Consider the following 18,318-nt stretch of genomic DNA (forward strand, 5'->3'; position numbering starts at 1 on the left):
AGGGAGAAGTCAGTCTAGTGGGGTGTTTTGGGCACACTTGGCCAGAAAGATGGAACTGAGGGCTTTTAAAACATGTGCAGCGTGGGAAGTTTTGTTTGTCCCCTTTGGTTCAGTTCAGGGGGTTTTTTGTCACATACTGGGTTCTGTGGCGGGGGAATGCGAAGGTAAGCCCTCTTGTCTGCTATCAGATTGTTAACGGTCTGCGGGCCCAGAGACAGGCATACTGACCAGGCGGTAACGTGGGGAGCTGTCCCCAGGCCAGCAATCTCGGGGGGGGGGGGGGGGAGGATGATGAATATAGACTGTTTTAGAATAAGGCTTCAAAAGCCTTATTCCTCTTTGTGCACCTGCTTTATGACTTAAGAATGGTAATTTCTTCTGTAGGTAAGCACGATACTTACTATGGTTGGAACCCTGCTTGGAGCACCAAGGCTTAGTTTCCTGCATGAAATACTTAATATTTCCACTTTGCTCTAACCCGAGTGTGTGTGGTTGTGAATGAGAGAGAGAGAAAGGGAGGGAGGAAGAGATAACAGCTCACTCTCCTTGCTACCTCCTACGTCTTCACTTACCCTTCCTTTTCTCTCCCCCTCCCTACCTTTCCCATTCCCATATTCTGTATCCTAGGGCTTAAGGGCTGGCTTCTGGACTAAATCAGCTCCTGCTTTAGGAGGAAGGCAAGGCCCTGGGTGGCTTCCTAGGGAAAGTCTAACTCGAGGTGGGTTGTGCCGGTGGGGATGGGGAGGGGGCGGGGTTCTAGGCAGCGGGGGGGGGGGGGGGGGGGATCTGGGATTGTTCTGGTTTTTTGGGGGTGCCCCAGATTCTGGGAGTATCCTTTTCTGTGGGGAGTTTTCTCCGTGGGCTTGGCTCTTTTCTATACCCCCTTCCCTTTATCTTCTTTTTGTGGTGGGGGGCAGCCTCAGGAGAAATACTTCATGAATTTGTGTGGCCTCAGTTCAAACTTTGTTATGGTTTAGCTTGCATGGGCCGGTCTGAAATTAACCTTTGTATTATTTATGAACAAGGAAGCAATGACTAGCCTAACAGGGACTATTTAAACCGCTTAAGCAAATAATTGTTTTATCCAGCTCCTTAAAACATCATTTGTATATAATTGATGCACTCATTATACGTGATTATGAATTTAATCCTTAAAGCTGGCCCCTTCTTGAATCTCGGCTGAGCTGCACCGTGTTAGCCTCATTCTCGTTACTGTTTATATTGAAATAATGAAGGCAATTTTCTTTGGGCTTAGTGTACAATTCTGGTTGTTTTTCCCTAATTAGTACTAATTAGTGAGACTCAACTTCAGCCCAGGCTGTGTTCCAAGGAAGGATCGCAGCCTCCATAGTACGGGCGTCCAAGTTAATTTATCTGTAATGATACAGTAGACGATACAAGTAAAGCCAGTTTGGGGCTGGTGAACTTAGAACCTCTAACCGCTCAGAGACAAGAACCACATCTTGGATAAACGGTGGTGGAGTACATGATTCTGAGCAAACACATTTCCCAGCCTCTCCACGCGGCCTCTGAGAACCACGATTCTGGTCTAACCTTTGTCTTTCGGAGTGACTCCTAGCCCCTCAGGGGGCGGGATCAGAATCCTTTCTAGCATTCGGAGCCTGGCACTGTTTACCACCTGAGTGATCTGAATGGTGGCCTCACTGAGCCTTGGCAAGATGGGTCGGGGGGAGCAACAGTGAACGTTTCTGGAGGGCTTACTTGGGCTCTGCGCTCCGAGCCCCCTTCATTACTTCTTTAACTCTTGCAACGCGGCTTTAAGACAGGTACTACTCTAACATTCATTTTCTTCCCAAGGGAATGGGTTTCTAGAGGACAGATGGCTCTCTTGAGGCCAAATGTTCGTTCTGTGAAGACACAGAAGCCAGGGGCTCTGCCCCTAGAGCCCACCTCTCAGCCAGCATCTTCTCACCCCTGGGAGCGCTGAATGAGGCTGGCTGCTGAGTGTTTTGTAAAGTCCTTGGAAAGGTTGTAGGCCCCCAAAAGAGAGGTGGTGGTTCCAGGTGTTAGGCGAGGCTGGAGGCAGGAGGAGGACTTGAAGGGCTGCTGGTCCCATACCGTCTGGCCAGCCCTGGTTTTCAGCTCCAGCACAGACCCCAAAGGGGCTCCTCTTCTCCTGGTTCAGCTCATCTTGTCACTCTCCGTTTCTAACCACACATTGAAAACTTCGTTCCTCAACGGGCACAGCCCTGCTTCGTTGTTCTTTTCCTTTTCCACTGGGTTCCATCCAGGCGGCTTGGGAGAATGACCTAGTGGCTCTCAGGACTTCTCATCCTTCCTTCTGAAGGAAACCAGATGATTTCCAAGCCAGGCATAAGATAAGCAGTGTGCAGTCACCAACTGTGCCCAAAGAAAAGGAGACAAACATAGAACACATCGTTTTTCTTTAGAATAACTCTTCAGAAGTCACTGGAGCTGGACTTGAACTTCATTTGGAAAGAATGAATAGAGCCTCAAGAAAGAGTTCTCCAAGATCTCCCCAGATCTAAGACCTTAGAGTGCTGTGATTTAGCTTACTTTTTTTTTTTTTTTTAAAGATTTTATTTATTTGACAGAGAGAGAGAAATCACAAGTAGGCAGAGAGTCAGGCAGAGAGAGAGGGGGAGGAAGCAGGCTCCCTGCAGGGCAGAGAGCCCGACTCGGGGCTCGATCCCAGGACCCTGCTGGGATCATGACCTGAGCCAAAAGCAGAGGCTTTAACCCACTGAGCCACCCAGGCGCCCCAGCTTACTTATTTTTTATTATTTTAATTCCAATGTAGTTAGCATAGAGTATTATTAGTTTAGGTATGCAATATAGTAATTCATCATTTCTGTGTGTCACCTGGCACTCATGATGACAAGGGCATGCCTTAATCCCCATCCCCTGTTTCTCCCATCCCCCCACCCCATCTGCCTTCTGGGAACCATCAGTTTGTTCTCTGTAGCTCGGAGTTTGTTTCTTGGTTTGTCTCTCTTTTCCTATGTTTGTCTTGTTTCTTGAATTCCACATAGGATTAAGATCAATGGTATTTGTCTTTCTGATTTATTTCACTTAGGATTATAATCCTCACCCCATCCATGTTATTGCAAATGGCAAGATTTCATTGTTCTTATGGCTAATATTCCTCTGTGTGTGTGTGTGTGTGTGTGTGTGTGTCTTCTTTATCCACTCATCCATCGATGGACACTTGGGCTGATTCCATAGTTAGGCTATTGTAAATAATGCTGCTATAAACATAGGGGTGCGTGTAGCTCTTAGTATTTTTGTATTTTGGGGGCAAATACCCAATAGTGTGATTACTGGATCATAGGGTAGCTCTATTTTTATTTTCTGAGGAACCTCCATACTGTTTTCCACGGTGACTGCACCAGTTTGTATTCCCACCAACAGTTCGAGAAGCCTCCTTTTTCTCCGCACCCTGGCCGACACTTGTTGCTGCTTGTGTTTTTTTAGCCGTCCTGACAGGTTGAGGTGACACTTCATTGTTGTTTTGACTTGCAGTTTCCTGATGCTGAGGGGTGTTGAGCATCTTTTCATTGTGTCTGTTGGCCATCTGGATGTCCTTTTTGGAGAAATGCCTGCTCACATCTTCTGCCCATTTTTTAATGAGATTACTTGGTTTTTGGGGGTGTTGAAGTTTATTTTTTAAATAAAATATTCTAACAATTAACAAACTAAGTGAAAAGAGACAATTAACCTTTTGGTCTTCATAATAAAAGTATGTTGATTTCATCAGATCTCTATTTGATTACAACATTGCATAATTAAGGAATTAGAAACATTATACTCATGGCAGGGGGACATTTTCTTACAGTTCTGTGAAGTGGAATAAAGATGGAAGCGGGAGCTTTCGCAAACTGAGTGTGGGTAGGATGCTTTGGTAATTGGGTCCATGTGTGGTCTCCATGGTGGCTGACCCCGAATTCACATCTCTAGCTCTGCTCTTTGTCTTGTGCTCTAAGCTTTTCTAACTGTATCTTGGCAGCCCCGGCTAATACCTACTGGCATGTCATGCTTAATACGTCCAGAATGAGCTCCAATTTCACTTTCAGAGCTGGTTCTCCTCCTGACTTAATGCTGTGCCATTCATTTGATGCCATCTTTAAATGACAGCTCTTGGACCTGTCCAAGTCCCCTCAGTTCCCTGTTTCTTCTGGCCTCTGCTTCTGAGCTTAGACATCTCCCCTTACATCAAGTGGGTCACTAACTCCTGTTGCTTTGTTCTGATTCATTTTTCTTTTATTTTCATTTTGCGTTGTAGGAGGATCTCTTGCCTTCTTACTAAGCAGGCGCACACTAAATGCTAGTGAATGAATACAAATGAATGAATAAAAATTAAGGCCACCAAAGAGCGCAAAAGGTTTCTGGGATTTATAATGGTACCAGGTCCTTTCAATTGTTTTCGTTTCTTTTCCAAGGAGAAACTACTGCCTATCTCTCAATCAACATCTCAATGTCTGTCAAGCTAGACAGACATTTAATATCTCTTAAAGCAGCAATGTGACTTTTGTTCCATATCTTAATGTGTTGTTTTAAAAACCATAGCTGATGCAGTGAATAACGCAGCTGGCTTTGGGTTCAGCGGAGTGGATAAGGATGGAAATTTCTGTTGGGATCTGCTTTCTAACCTAAACATCTGGAAAATCGAGGTGAGTCTATTACACTTTTGAATTAAGCTCCCACGGGGAATAAAGCAAATGGTTTGCTTTCAGTGGTATCCCTGTGAGCTCTTCCTCAGAGTGTCCAAGGGAAAACGATCGGGGCATCCCAGGTCCAGCAGGCTCCTAGACGTCCTGCGTCTTAGAATTTTTTCCTGTCTTTTTACAGATACCCACTTTCTTGACAGTTGTAAAGGTTCAAAGCATGACATGCGGAAATCTGTAAAAGAGCCAGGAAAATCTTTCTGTGGTTTACATTCCTGTTCTCTCAACTAGAAAGTACAAATGTCATTTTCTCTTGTTTCACGGTCTACTTTCTTCAGTCAGGAGTACGGACGGGAAGCTCCTGTATTTAGATTTTGAATATTGCAAACATTCTCTGTGGTCCCTTTTAAAACATTTCTAATCCAGCTGCTTTTAAGAAGAATGGCCATGGCACATAGCTTTTAGGCCACTAGAATCCGTGTGTGGTTTTTTTTTAAAGATTTTATTTATTTATTTGACAGACAGAGATCACAAGTAGGCAGAGAAGCAGGCAGAGAGGGAGGGGGAAGCAGGCTCCCTGCTGAGCAGAGAGCCCTATGCGGGGCTCCATCGTAGGACCCTGGGATGATGACCTGAGCCGAAGGCAGAGGCTGTAACCCACTGAGCCACCCAGGCGCCCCGAATCCGTGTGGTTTTTGTCTTTCGTTGGCTTTGTTCTTGGACCACGCCTCTGAAGATGAGGACATCTTCAGAGGTGGGCTTTTTGGGCACATCATTCTTGGTTTTCCTGGCATTGTGAGCAGAGTGGAAGGCTCCATCTTTGACCCTTTCCTCCTTGCTGCTGGATGGGAGTAAGGACAAGGTTCTCAACTTACAGAAGGACTGATTCTCTAGCCAGGTGACTCAGATGTGCTGTTGGTCGTGGTTTTCCCCCACCACAGGGCAGGCGGGGCGCCACTGGAGAGTGAGCAGGAGGGGAATGTGCATTTAGAGCAAGAAACCAGGAATGTGGAGACTGACCACCTGCTTCCCACTAGATGGACGCTTGGCCAGAAGGAGACACGGCGGATGTTCTCCGCCTTCTTGATGCCTGACTTGTCTCTTCATCTTAACTGGCTTAAACCAAGTTGCAGCCCCCAGAACCATTTCTCATTTTTGGAAAAGCAGTGTAGATAATCTGCAAGGTTCTCCTTTCTATACAGATGACGATCCGAGGCAGTGTTATGACTTCGCTCCCTTTTCCCACTGAAACTTTCTCTTCCTCAAAAGTCTTGGATCACTGCTGGCTGCCTCGGAGCGCTGTGGATACTTGTACTTTCCAGAGGCTCCCTTTTGCCTTTGGCTGCCCACCAGTACACCAAGACACAGTCCTTTCACTGTGGGATGTGGTCTGGGCAAAGGGCTAAGCTATGAAGTTATATCCTTATTACTAAGGAAAACTAGATGGGGAGTTTGCATATTCGGTAAAGGTCATAGCAAAGAGCTAAGGAAAACCAAGGAAATCTGATTTAGCTAAGGTACATTGAAGCTGTGCATATAACATTTGCCAGCAGACATAAATAACACCCTCAGGCTTTTGAAATAAAAAGTCATAATAAAATATCTAGCCTCTATCTATCTAGCTCCATCCATCCATCCATCATCATCTCCTCTCTCCTCCTCTCCAAACATACTGTGTTAGGCCAGTCAGTGTGTGGGCTAGGATTTTCTTATGGTTGAAATAGAAAAAAGTGGCACTTCCACCTTTATTAGGAATTCCAGTTCTTGAATGTTTGCTTTATGCTTTGTAATACCAGCCTTTGATAAGACCTTTTTGAAAGAAAAATTTTAATTAACATTTATTTAATTAAAAACCCACTTGATGGCTTATTTTAGAATCTCTCTTCTTTGGTACCTGTATCATTGCCAGTTGGGTGATGTTTTCTTTTTTTTTGTACTGAGACCCCTTCATGCATGAAATCGCTCACTATTCTAATATTCTAAATATTAGAATTCTAATTGTTGTATTCTAAATACAGCTGGAAACATTTGAACCTGAGTGGCTATTTGTAGAATAAGTTCACAAGACAGACCTAGTTTATAGACGGTTACATAGCGAATGATGATGGATCATTTTAGGCTGTCTCCAGAAAGGCCCTAAATTGACACAATCAAACTTTTCCTGCGGTGAAGCCTCTTTGAGACTGTTTAGTTTTAAAACTCAGATGACTTAAAAAAAAAATTTTTTTTTTTTTTAAACTAGAGTGGAAGAAGAACCTACAGGACATTCCTGCAGTCTTCCTATAACTTGAAAATAAATTTTGAGGGAAATGAAGACTTTGCAAGCCAAGTTCTGGTGCAAAGTCAATCTTACAAATACCGGAAAATTTTACTGTGTAGGATGGAACAGCTGATTTACTCTTGACGGAGGAGTCTCCGTTGAAATAGCACATCTCTGGCTGCCAGGGAAATTCTGGGGATGACTTTCCATTACTTGGGGTATTTTTAAAGCTAATGATAGGTGTTATTTTCTTCTTTCTAGACTGCCACAAGTTTCAAAATGTACTTAGAAAACTGGAATATTCAGACAGCGACTTGGCTAAAACGGTAAGGAAAATACAAATGACCTCATCCCTCATGGCACTGGGATAGGTTTAGATGGAAGTCACCAGATGCCCGGCTGCTCTGCCAGCCATGATGCGGTCACCCGACACTTTTGTTTTGTATGAACGTCTATGCCCTGGAAGTGGAAAAGTAGGAAAGGAGTGATGTGAGGAGGTCACAGTGCAGTGTATTTATTTTATCGAATCTCTTCATAGTGCTGTTCCTGGGTATCAGCCACTCACTTCCTATTCATAGCAATCCCACGGGAGGTTAATAGTTAGCCCCACTTTACAGATGAGGAAAATGAAACACAGAGAGGTTCGGTCACTTGCCCAGAGTCACACAGCCGATGACGACTAGAGAAGAGCCCCAACAGACTGTCTCCAGGGCCGGCTCTTAAACCTCTGTGTTGTGCCCCCTCTTACCTAGAGGGGGGTACATTGCTCAGACGTCAAGCAGGGTCAATGTCAGCAGCAAATCACTGATGATCTCCATTTACACCTAGCATTAGAGGCTTTGTGGTACCCCAGACAGTTATGCTTTTTCACTGTGTTTTTTGTTCACGTTTCTGTCCTTTTGTTTCTCTGCACATTCCAAAATTGGAAACCTCACTTAATATAGAACTAGTAATATGCTATCCTCGAAGCAACAAACTCTAGCTCCTGTGTATTCCTATGAGTGCAGGGAAAGTATGAAACTATCAGGCTGGAGATCCTGTTTTTTGATCCATAGCGTTTTTCACAGGTCACAACGTGGGGGGTAAGACAAGGTATAGTAACAACTCCAAAGTGAGCTCATGGTCTATCATCTGAAGGTTGATCTGGACATGCGATTTTGGGTTATTTGCACCTATTATTGCTATTAATTTTGTCAATACTTTTTTATTTTTAAAGCTTTTATTTGACAGAGAGCAAAAGAGCACAAGCAGGAGGAATAACAGAGAGGGAGAGGGAGAGAAGCAGGTTCCCTACTGAGCAGGGAGCCCAATGCAGGACTTGATCCCAGGACCCTGGGATCATGACCTGAGCTGGAGGCAGATGTTTAACGGACTGAGCTACCCAGGAGCCCTGTATTTTGACAATAATTTTAGCATAAAACTCTATTTCTGTATATTAGGTAATCCCAGTGTACCAAGGATAGGTTTAGATGGAAGTCACCATCTCCATTAGGAGTTTATGTTCTAAGATGACTGAACATACATGAGCACATAATAAATGAAAAAAAAATTAAAAAATTATTTTAGAAAATGAAATATCTTATTTGTACTAACAATAAAGAGTGTAAGAAACAAATACCTGGGCAAACTACCCCATTTTTTTTTTTAAGATTTTATTTGAGAGACAGAGAGAGAACACAAGCAGGGGGAACGGGAGAGGGGGAAGGGAGCCTAATACGGGACTCGATCCCAGGACCCTGGGATCATGACCTGAGCCGAAGGCAGATGCTTAACCACCTGAGCCACCCAGGTGCCCCAAACTACCCTGTTTTAAAGAAACCTTGCAAGGGGCATCCCAGTCCTGTGTTTCTCCCCCCAGATGCATGCTCTTTCTTTGTATGAAAAGGGAGCCATAATCTCCAGTCTGGGTTCAGATCAGTTACTTTTGACAACCCATACAGAGCTGCATTGGTGTTTACTATTTGAATTCCTATTTTATTTTGTATTTGGGTCCTCTTGTTTACTAAACCACATGGTGCCATTGGCGATTTATAGATTGAATTTGTTTTAATAAACAACCAAGGGTCAAAGATCTTCATGTTATCTGCAGACAACTTCCAAACCCTCACAGTATCACTTTTTAAAGCAAATTCATGGATTGAAATCCCGTGGACACTGTAAGATCTGAAAAGTCATGTAGCTAACACACTGAGTTTGTGCTAGAGTCATTGCCAAGAGAGAGGAAAAGGTGTGCTGTGTTGGCTAGTTTGGTGGCAAAGGGGCCATGTTGGAAAGATGAATTAATTTTGATTGGATGAGGATATCTGCTTCTAAAGATGCTATCTGGATAAGAATTTTTAGTGCCCGTGGCACTTAACCATAAGTATTCCTGATAGATTAGGGTATTGGTGGAATAAGCTTCTGTAAGGCATAGAGTGACCACTTGAACTTTTTTAGATATAGTATGATGATGTCTAGATCATTTAGTTCCATGCAGATCAAAGGTTGAAACTTCATTTTCCTTTCCCCAAATGACTGGACTGTGAATGGCCTGTGGTAGCATTCAGGACATGGAGTTCAGGCTGCTGGGATTGTATTGGAAGTCCCTGATAGGGAATTGATCAAATGATTTTTGGATGGTCTGAAGACGCAAGCATAGGTAGACGCTTCTGGTCTGACCTATAACTCGTTCCTTCCTCTCTCCACAGAGTATGTTATGAACGGGTTCCTTGGTACCCCACGGTACTAACCTTCATCTTGTCTGCCCTGTGGCATGGTGTCTATCCTGGATACTATTTTACCTTCTTAACTGGAATTCTCGTCACAGTAGCAGCTAGAACGGTAAGCTTCTTTTGGTTGTAGGAGCTTTTCCTTAATCATCTGATGCCTCTATTCACCATTAGAGAAATACTTTAATATATAGAAATTGTGGGCCATAAAATGAACTATCTACATGTTATTTATAGACGGTGTTTGCAAAACAAAAGGAATTTTAGGAGTAATGAATGTGTAATACCTTAAAAAGATGAAAACTTTTTTTTAAAAGGAGAGCATGTGGGACGCCTGGGTGGCTCAGTTGGTTAGGCGGCTGCCTTCAGCTCAGGTCATGATCCCGGCATCTTGGGATCAAGTTCCGCATCGGTCTCCTTGCTCTGCAGGGATCCTGCTTCTCCCTCTGACACTCTGTCTGCCTGTGCTCTTTGACAAATAAATAAAATCTTTAAAAAAAAAGAAAAAAAAAAAGGAGAGCGTGTGAGTGGGGGTCGGGGGGTAGAGGGAGAAGGACAAGCAGACTCTGTGCTAAGCATGGAGCCTAACTTGGGGCTTGATCCCACAACCCTGAGATCATGACCTGAGCCGAAACCAAGAGTTGGATGTTCAGCTGACTGAACTACCCAGGGACCTATCTCTTTAGAGGCTGAGAATATTTTTAATCATTAAACGAAAAGTCTGCCAATTACAGGTGAAGATTAGTAATTGGGGTTCTATAGGCTTCATTTTGCTTATAGTCCTCTTAATTTCTTAGTTCATTAGCCTAAGTTTAGAAATAATTCAGTCTGTGCAGACGGTAAACTTGTAATCATTGGAACTGTGTTGTCAGAGATTGCTCTAACTTTTCATGCTCTCAGGCCTGAGAGGCCAGTAAATTTGTGTAAAATTCTTTGTGAATTTTATAAATTTGGTTCTCTAGGTTTTTGAGGTAGCCTTCAGTTTGTCCTAGAGTGTTGCTATCATCTGCTGGGTATAGAGTAGGACGATAAAGACATAAAAGATATGCCTACCCTTAAAGAACGAGAGGAGCATGAATGTAAGAAATTGTAGCTCAGCACGTTCTGATTGTCAAATAGGGTTTTGTATTTGATTTAGTCGCAATTTGAAAATGATCATGGCTTTCCTTATTCAGATGCCAGGAATTTTTAATGACATTTGTCAAACTCTATTTTGGGTGTGAATTTAGGAGCACCAACAGAGCTATTCACTCATTCTTTAATTCATGTATTCTATGAATATTTCCGGAGCCCGCCTATGTGCCAGTTTAGGTTCTAGGCACTGGGATACCCCAGTGAACAAGAGTCCCTTCCCAGCGGAATTCGTGTTTTAATTAGGTGAATGTTTGCTGGAATATATGATGAACAAGAATGATAACTGATTACAACTTATGCTGATCAGCGTACTTTTCGAATAAAGTATGTATTGTACATGGGAAACAGAACACATTTTCTCTTCTGCCATTCATCTACCTACTTAGATTATAAAAGTAAAGAACAGATGGCTGGGACACACTAAAACAAGGACGAGAATTTTATTAATATATCCAGAGTATTATTCCTGAAGATGTCTTTAGCTCTGTGATCTCAGCTGGTATAAAAGCATTGATTTATATCAAGCCTTTCTTTTGGATGGCCTGGAAATATTTTTTGCAAATGAGTTAGGTAGAGGGTAGAGAGGGTTGATAGAACAGGCTTCCCAGGAGAATGAACTCTAATAAAATGTCTTACGGGCTTTCTGATACCACTCATGCATTCCCACTGGAGGGAGCTCTGGCTCTCTCTTGAACTTGGGGCCAAGAAGGAGTTTTTAACCTACCTCAGAGCATGCCATTGTTTTAGCCGAGCCTTTGATTCTTGGATCTGGGAATTAGGTTTCTTTCTGGAGGCCCATCTAGTCCCATATGTCAAAAGACCTACAAATTAATTATGGGAAAGCGAAATTTTCCATAATTAAAATTGTATCAGATTAATGTTTGCTGACATGGAATAAGATTTTTGATGCATTACTAAGTGGAAAAAAAAAAGGCTAGAAAATCCATGCCATCAGTGAAAATACAAATATGGGTATGTTGAGTAGAGAAAGGCTTGGAAGGTTATGTGCCAAGTTTATAAACAGTGCTTTTTCTGAGGAGAGGTCCAAAAAATAAATTTTTTGGCTTAGTTCTTTGTTCTTTGGACATAAGTATTTTTATAATAATAATAAAAACCATAATGGTACTTTGGATCGCCTGTATTCCTGAAGTATATGGCCTACATGCACAAAATAAAAGTTTTTATTTTTCATGCCCACCTCCGGTTTTGCCTTCCTTGACTTGCAGGTGAGGAACAACTTCCGCCATTACTTCCGTTCCTCAAAAGCCCTCCAGGTTGCATATGATGTGGTCACCTGGGCGGTCACTCAGCTGGCTGTCTCTTACACCGTCGCACCCTTCGTCATGTTGGCCGTGGAGCCAACCATCAGCTTATATAAGTGAGTTTCCATTGTTCTCAGGGGCTGATTCCTACCCTGGTCTGTTCTGTGTTTGACTTGGGGGTTGGTGAACTGGATCACTCCGTGTTAAGAGCTTCTAAATATAGCTTCGATGTGAAAATGTCCATAGACAGCTTCGAGAGGAGTTGCTTATCTGAGGGATCGCAGCAGACACACAGCAGTACCCCTGAGCGAAGCTGGTGGTGGGCAACCCTTTGGATATTCCTGACATAATGAAGGGACGCTAGGACCGTGAATTTTGAAGGGCTACGTCTGGATTATAAACTCAAGAGGGTGAATGTGCTGCCCTTGCTTCTTCTTCCCGGGGTCAGGCTATGTTGGAATCTCAGGGGGCATCCTGAGAGCTGGACAGAGGCGGGTAGCAGCTGGTGTTCACATGAGGAGTTTATGGTGTGAGCTGGGGGGTGGGGGGGAAGAGATAGCCCAGACCAGACCCGAGATGCCAGGCCTTTATAGTCAACCCCCAGGGGTCCTGAGGAACTCTAAACCTATTCTCTCGGTTACTTTTGCTATTTCACTGAGGTTGATAGAGTTTGTTTCTACTATTGCCAAGTGGTTGTGTGACCTGGGGCAAGTGATGACGCTCTTACCTGGCTTTTCTCACCTACAAGTGAGTTTAAGAGTAGACTCATTCACAAAGTGCCCTTTTAGGATTGAAATGAGGGAAACGTGCAAAGGGCTCAGCCTAGCCCCTGGCGTACGGTCTGTACTCGGTCGGCACGGACTTGTATGCACTGACTGAGAGCTTGCCCCGGCCTTTGTAGGTTATTCTGAAGTCCTAGCTCTGCTTTAAAACCGAACAACACAAACAGGCCCTACTCCTCAGTGGGGGCTTTCCTCGTAGTTGTCCCACGGGTCAGAAACGATCAGAGCGGCTTTTCCTACTCAATACACAGATAGCAAGGTCTAGAAGTAGAGAGATTGTTTCTCCCCCACAGGTTATAGGAAAAGAAGGTGGAGGGAAGTATGTATTTCTAGGGAAGTCTGTTTCTGTACCACCACGTAGCTTATAGGAGTTATGTCAGTATGATGTGGAAGCTGAGCTGGTTTATGCACAGATGTGTCTAGACAGGGGATGCCAGAATAGCTGGAAGAATTCTAGTCTCCAGCAACAGGAGCTCAGAGTGTAGCTGCTACAGAGGGAGGAGCACAAACCCTTTCAGCTCTGGAGTAAGAACATTGAAATTGAGCTCCCTCTTCAGAGAGAAATCCCCCTGTAAGTACCCCCCACTTCACTGAGCTCCCTCTGCTGAGAGATAGCCCCCCTGTCACTATCTGAGAGATATCCCCCCTTCTCCATACCCTCTTTTCACGGAGCTCCCTCTTCTGATGATATCCCCCACCAGTACCTCCCTTCACTGAGCTCCCTCTTCTGACAGATATGACCCATACAACTATCAGAGAGCTATCCTATCTGAACCGCCCCCCCATTCACCGAGCTCCCTTTCCTGATATCCCCCTATAAGTAACCCCCTTCACTGAGCTCCCTCTTCTGAGGGATATCCCCACCCCATACCCTCCCTTCACTATATCAGATATTTCTTACATATACAAATTATAAATTCTTATATATAAGAAATATATAAGAACTATAGACTTTACTATACAGATATCCCCCCTCTCCATACCCTCCCTTGTCACTACTCAACCTTAACTGAGCTCCTTCTTCTGAGAGATATACCCCCATCACTATCTGAGAGCCATCCTCCGTCTTCCTAACCTGTTCACTGACCTCCCTCTTCTAGAGATATCCCCACTGTCAGTACCCCTCTTCTGAGAGATTCATTGAGTTCCCTCTTCTGAGAGATTTTCCCTTTGTCACTACCCTCCCCTTCACTGAGCTGCTTCTTCTGAGAGATATCCCCCTGTCACTAACCCCCCTTCACGATCTCCCTCTTCTGAGAGATATGTCCCCTGTCACTACTCCCCTTTCACTAAGCACCATCTTCTGAGAGATATCCCCCTGTCACTAACCCCCCTTCAATGAGCTCCCTCTTGTGAGCTACCCCCTGTCAGTAACCCCCTTCACCAAGCTCCTTCTTCTGAGAGATATCCTCCCTGTTAGTAACCTCCCTTCATGGAGCTCCCTCTTCTAAGAGATATCCCCCGCCCCCATACCGTCCCTACACTGAGCTCCCTCTTCTGAAATACACTTCCCTATCAGTGCACCCTCTTTACTGAGCTCCCTCCTCTGAGTGATTTCCCCTTGGTCACTACGCCCCCTTCACTGAGCTGCCTCTTCTGAGTGATATCCCCCCGCTCCATACCCTCCCTTCACTATATCAGATATTTTTACATATTTATTATTTATATATATGAGATTTCTTATATATATAAGAATTATAGACTTCTCTATACAGATATATCAGATACCCCCCATACCCTCCTTTTCACTACTCAATCTTAACTGAGCTCCCTCTTCTGAGGGATATGCCCCCCGTCAGTACCCCCGTTTCACTGAGGTCCCTCTTCTGATATCCCCCCCATCAGTACCCTCACTTCAGTAAGCTCCGTCTTCTGAGAGATCCTGTCAGTACTCTCCCTTACCAGAGCTCCCTCTTCTGAGATATCCCTGTTAGTAACCCCACTTCACTGAGTTCCCTCTTCCTAGAGATATCCCCCTGTCACTATCTGAGAGATTTCACCCTTCTCAGTACCCTCCCTTCACAGAGCTCCTTCTTCTTTTGATATCCCCAGTCAGTGCCCCCTTCACTGAGCTCCCTCTTCTGAGAGATATTCCTCTGTCACTACCACCCCTGCACTGAGCTCCATCTTCTGAGAGATAACCACCCCTCCCTACCCTCCTTTAACTTTGCTCCCACTTCCGTGAATATCCCCCCATCAGAAACCCCATCATTGAGCTTCTGAGAGATATCCCCCCTCTTAGTACTCCCATTCACTTGAGCTCGCTTTCCTGAGAGATTTTCCCTTTGTCACTACCCTCCCCTTCAGTGAGCTTCCTCTTCTGGGAGATATCCCCCTGTCATGACTGCCCTTTCGCCAAGCTACATCTTCTGAGAGATATCCCCTAGTCACTACCTGAGAGGTATACCCCCCTCTCCCTACCCTCCCTTCACTGATCTCCCTCTTCTGAAAGATATCCCCCCTGTCACTAACCCCCCTCACTGAGCTCCCTCCTCTGAGAGGTATCCCCCTGGTCAGTACCCCTGCTTCACTGAGCTCCCTCTTCTGAGAGATTTCCCCTTTCTTACTACCCTCCCCTTCACTGATCTCCCTCTTCTGAGAGATAGCCCCCACTCCCTACCCTCCCTTCACTGAGGACCCTCTTCTGAGATATACCCCACTCTCAGAAACTCCCTTTCACTGAGCTTCCTGTCCTGAGATACCGCCCCCCCCAGTAACTCCCTTCACTGAGCTCCCTCTGCTGAGAGATATACCCCCTCTCCTTACACCCCTTCACTGAGCTCCCTCTTCTGACAGATATGACCCATACAACTATCAGAGAGCTATCCTATCTGAACCCCCCCATTCACCGAGCTCCCTTTCCTGATATCCCCCTGTAAGTAATCCCCTTCACTGAGTTCCCTCTTCTTTTTTTTTTTTTTAAGATTTTATTTTATTTGACAGATAGAGATCACAAGTAGGCAGAGAGGCGGGCAGAGAGAGAGAGAGGAGGAAGCAAGCTCCCTGCCGAGCAGAGAGCCCGATGTGGGGCTCAATCCCAGGACCCTGGGATCATGATCTGAGCCGAAGGCAGAGGCTTTAATCCACTGAGCCACCCAGGCGCCCCTGAGTTCCCTCTTCTGAGGGATATCCCCCCTCTCCATACCCTCCCTTCACTGTATCAGATATTTCTTACATATAAGAAATTCTTATATATAAGAATTTATAATTTATATATGTAAGAACTATAGACTTTACTATACAGATATATCAGATACCCCCCCATACCCTCCCTTGTCACTCCTCAACCTTAACTGAGCTGCCTCTTCCTTTTTTTTTTTTTTTTTAAGATTTTATTTGTTTATTTGACAGAAATCACAAGTAGGCAGAGAGGCAGGCAGAGAGAGAGGAGGTAGCAGGCTCCCCGCTGAGCAGAGAGCCCGATGCGGGGCTCGATCCCAGGACTCTGGGATCATGACCTGAGCTGAAGGCAGAGGCTTTAACCACTGAGCCACCCAGGCACCCCTGAGCTGCCTCTTCTAAGAGCTATCCCCCCTCTCCCTAACCTCTGTTCCCTGACCTCCCTCTTCTAGAGATATCCCCACTGTCAGTACCCCTCTTCTGAGAGATTCACTGAGTTCCCTCTTCTGAGAGATTTTCCTTTTGTCACTACCTTCCCCTTCACTGAGCTCCCTAAGAGATATCCCCCCTCTCCCTGCCCTTCCTTCACTGAGCTGCTGCTTCTGAGAGATATCCCCTTGTCACTACCCCCCTTCACGAGCTCCCTCTTCTGAGAGATATGTCCCCTGTCACTACTCCCCTTTCACTAAGCACCATCTTCTGAGAGATATCCCCGTCAATACCCCCCGATTCACTGAGCTCCCTCTTCAGAGATAACCCCCTCAGTATTTCCCTTCACTGAGCTTCCTCTACTGAGTGATTTCCCCTTTGTCACTACACTCCCTTTCACTGGGCTCCCTCTTCTGAGAGATATCCCCCTTCACTGAGCTCCCTCTAAGAGAGATATCCTCCATCTAAATATCCACCCTCACTGAACTCATCTGAAAGTGATCCCCCTATCACTACCCCACCTTCACTGAGCTCCCTCTTCTGAGAGGTATCCCCCTGTCACTAACCCCCTTCACCAAGCTCCCTCTTCTGAGAGATATCCTCCCTGTTAGTAACCTCCCTTCACAGAGCTCCCTCTTCTGAAATACACTTCCCTATCAGTACCCCCTCTTTACTGAGCTCCCTCTTCTGAGTGATATCCCCCCGCTCCATACCTTCTCTTCACTATATCAGATGTTTCTTATATATTTTTTATTTATATATATGAGAATTTCTTATATATATAAGAATTATGGACTTCTCTATACAGATACATCAGATACCCCTCCATACCCTCCTTTTCACTACTCAATCTTAACTGTTTCTCCCTCTTCTCCCTCCTCCCTGTAACTACCCCCCCTTCACTGAGCTCCTTCTTCTGAGAGATATGCCCCCGGTCAGTACCCCTGTTTCACTGAGGTCCCTCTTCTGATATCCATCCACCCCATCAGTACCCTCACTTCAGTAAGCTCCGTCTTCTGAGAGATCCTGTCAGTACTCTCCCTTACCAGAGCTCCCTCTTCTGAAATACCTCTGTCAGTACCCCCCCTTCACTGAGCTCCCTCTTCTGAGATTTCCCCCTCTCAGTACCCTCCCTTCACAGAGCTCCTTCTTTTGATATCCCCAGTCATTACTCCCTTCACTGAGCTCCCTCTTCTGAGAGATATTCCTCTGTCACTACCTCCCCTGCACTGAGCTCCATCTTCTGAGAGATATCCCCCCTCTCCCTACCCTCCTTTCACTGATCTCCCTCTTCTGAAAGATATCCCCCCTGTCACTAACCCCCCTCACTGAGCTCCCTCCTCTGAGAGGTGTCCCCCTGGTCGGTACCCCTGCTTCACTGAGCTCCCTTTTCTGAGAGATTTCCCCTTTCTTACTACCCTCCCCTTCACTGATTTCCCTCTTCTGAGAGATACCCTCCACTCCCTACCCTCCCTTCACTGAGGACCCTCTTCTGAGATATACCCCACTCTTAGTAACCCCCTTTCCCTGAGCTTCCTCTCCTGAGATACCACCCCCTGTCAGTAACCCCCTTCACTGAGCTCTCTTTCCTGAAAGATAGCCCACAGTGAGTACCCTCCCTTCACTGATCTCCCTCTTCTGAGAGATCTACCCCCCTCTTCCTACCCTCCTTTCACTGAGCTGCTGCTTCTGAGAGATAACCCCTGTCACTACCCCCTTCATTAAACTCCTTCTTCTGAAGACATCCCCGGGTTAGTACCCTTCTGAGACACACCTATCTTCTGAGAGATATCCCTCCTGTTAGTACCCCCCTTCACTGAGCTCCGTCTTCTGATAGATATCCCCCACGTTACTACCCCCCCTTCACTGGACTTCCTCTTCTGAGAGATATCCCTCCTCTTCATACCCTCCCTTCACTGTTTCAGATACTTCTTATATATAAGAATTATAATATATATATATAAGAATTTTTTATAT

At 45.1% G+C, this 18,318-nt stretch overlaps 1 protein-coding gene across 1 annotated transcript in view; it reads left to right on the forward strand.

Moving 5' to 3' along the window:
• Positions 1-18,318, forward strand: part of LOC111138635 (membrane bound O-acyltransferase domain containing 1) — a 114,033-nt gene that overhangs the window by 86,677 nt on the left and 9,038 nt on the right. Inside the window, exons 9-12 of the mRNA XM_022490666.1 lie at positions 4,549-4,652; positions 7,168-7,232; positions 9,594-9,726; positions 11,975-12,126. Of these exons, the coding sequence (XP_022346374.1) occupies positions 4,549-4,652; positions 7,168-7,232; positions 9,594-9,726; positions 11,975-12,126 (454 nt within the window). The remainder of the gene's footprint in view (positions 1-4,548; positions 4,653-7,167; positions 7,233-9,593; positions 9,727-11,974; positions 12,127-18,318) is intronic.

Source organism: Enhydra lutris, unplaced genomic scaffold (assembly GCF_002288905.1).
Source record: "Enhydra lutris kenyoni isolate GAN:26980312 unplaced genomic scaffold, ASM228890v2 scaffoldscaffold93, whole genome shotgun sequence".
Taxonomy (NCBI): domain Eukaryota; kingdom Metazoa; phylum Chordata; class Mammalia; order Carnivora; family Mustelidae; genus Enhydra; species Enhydra lutris.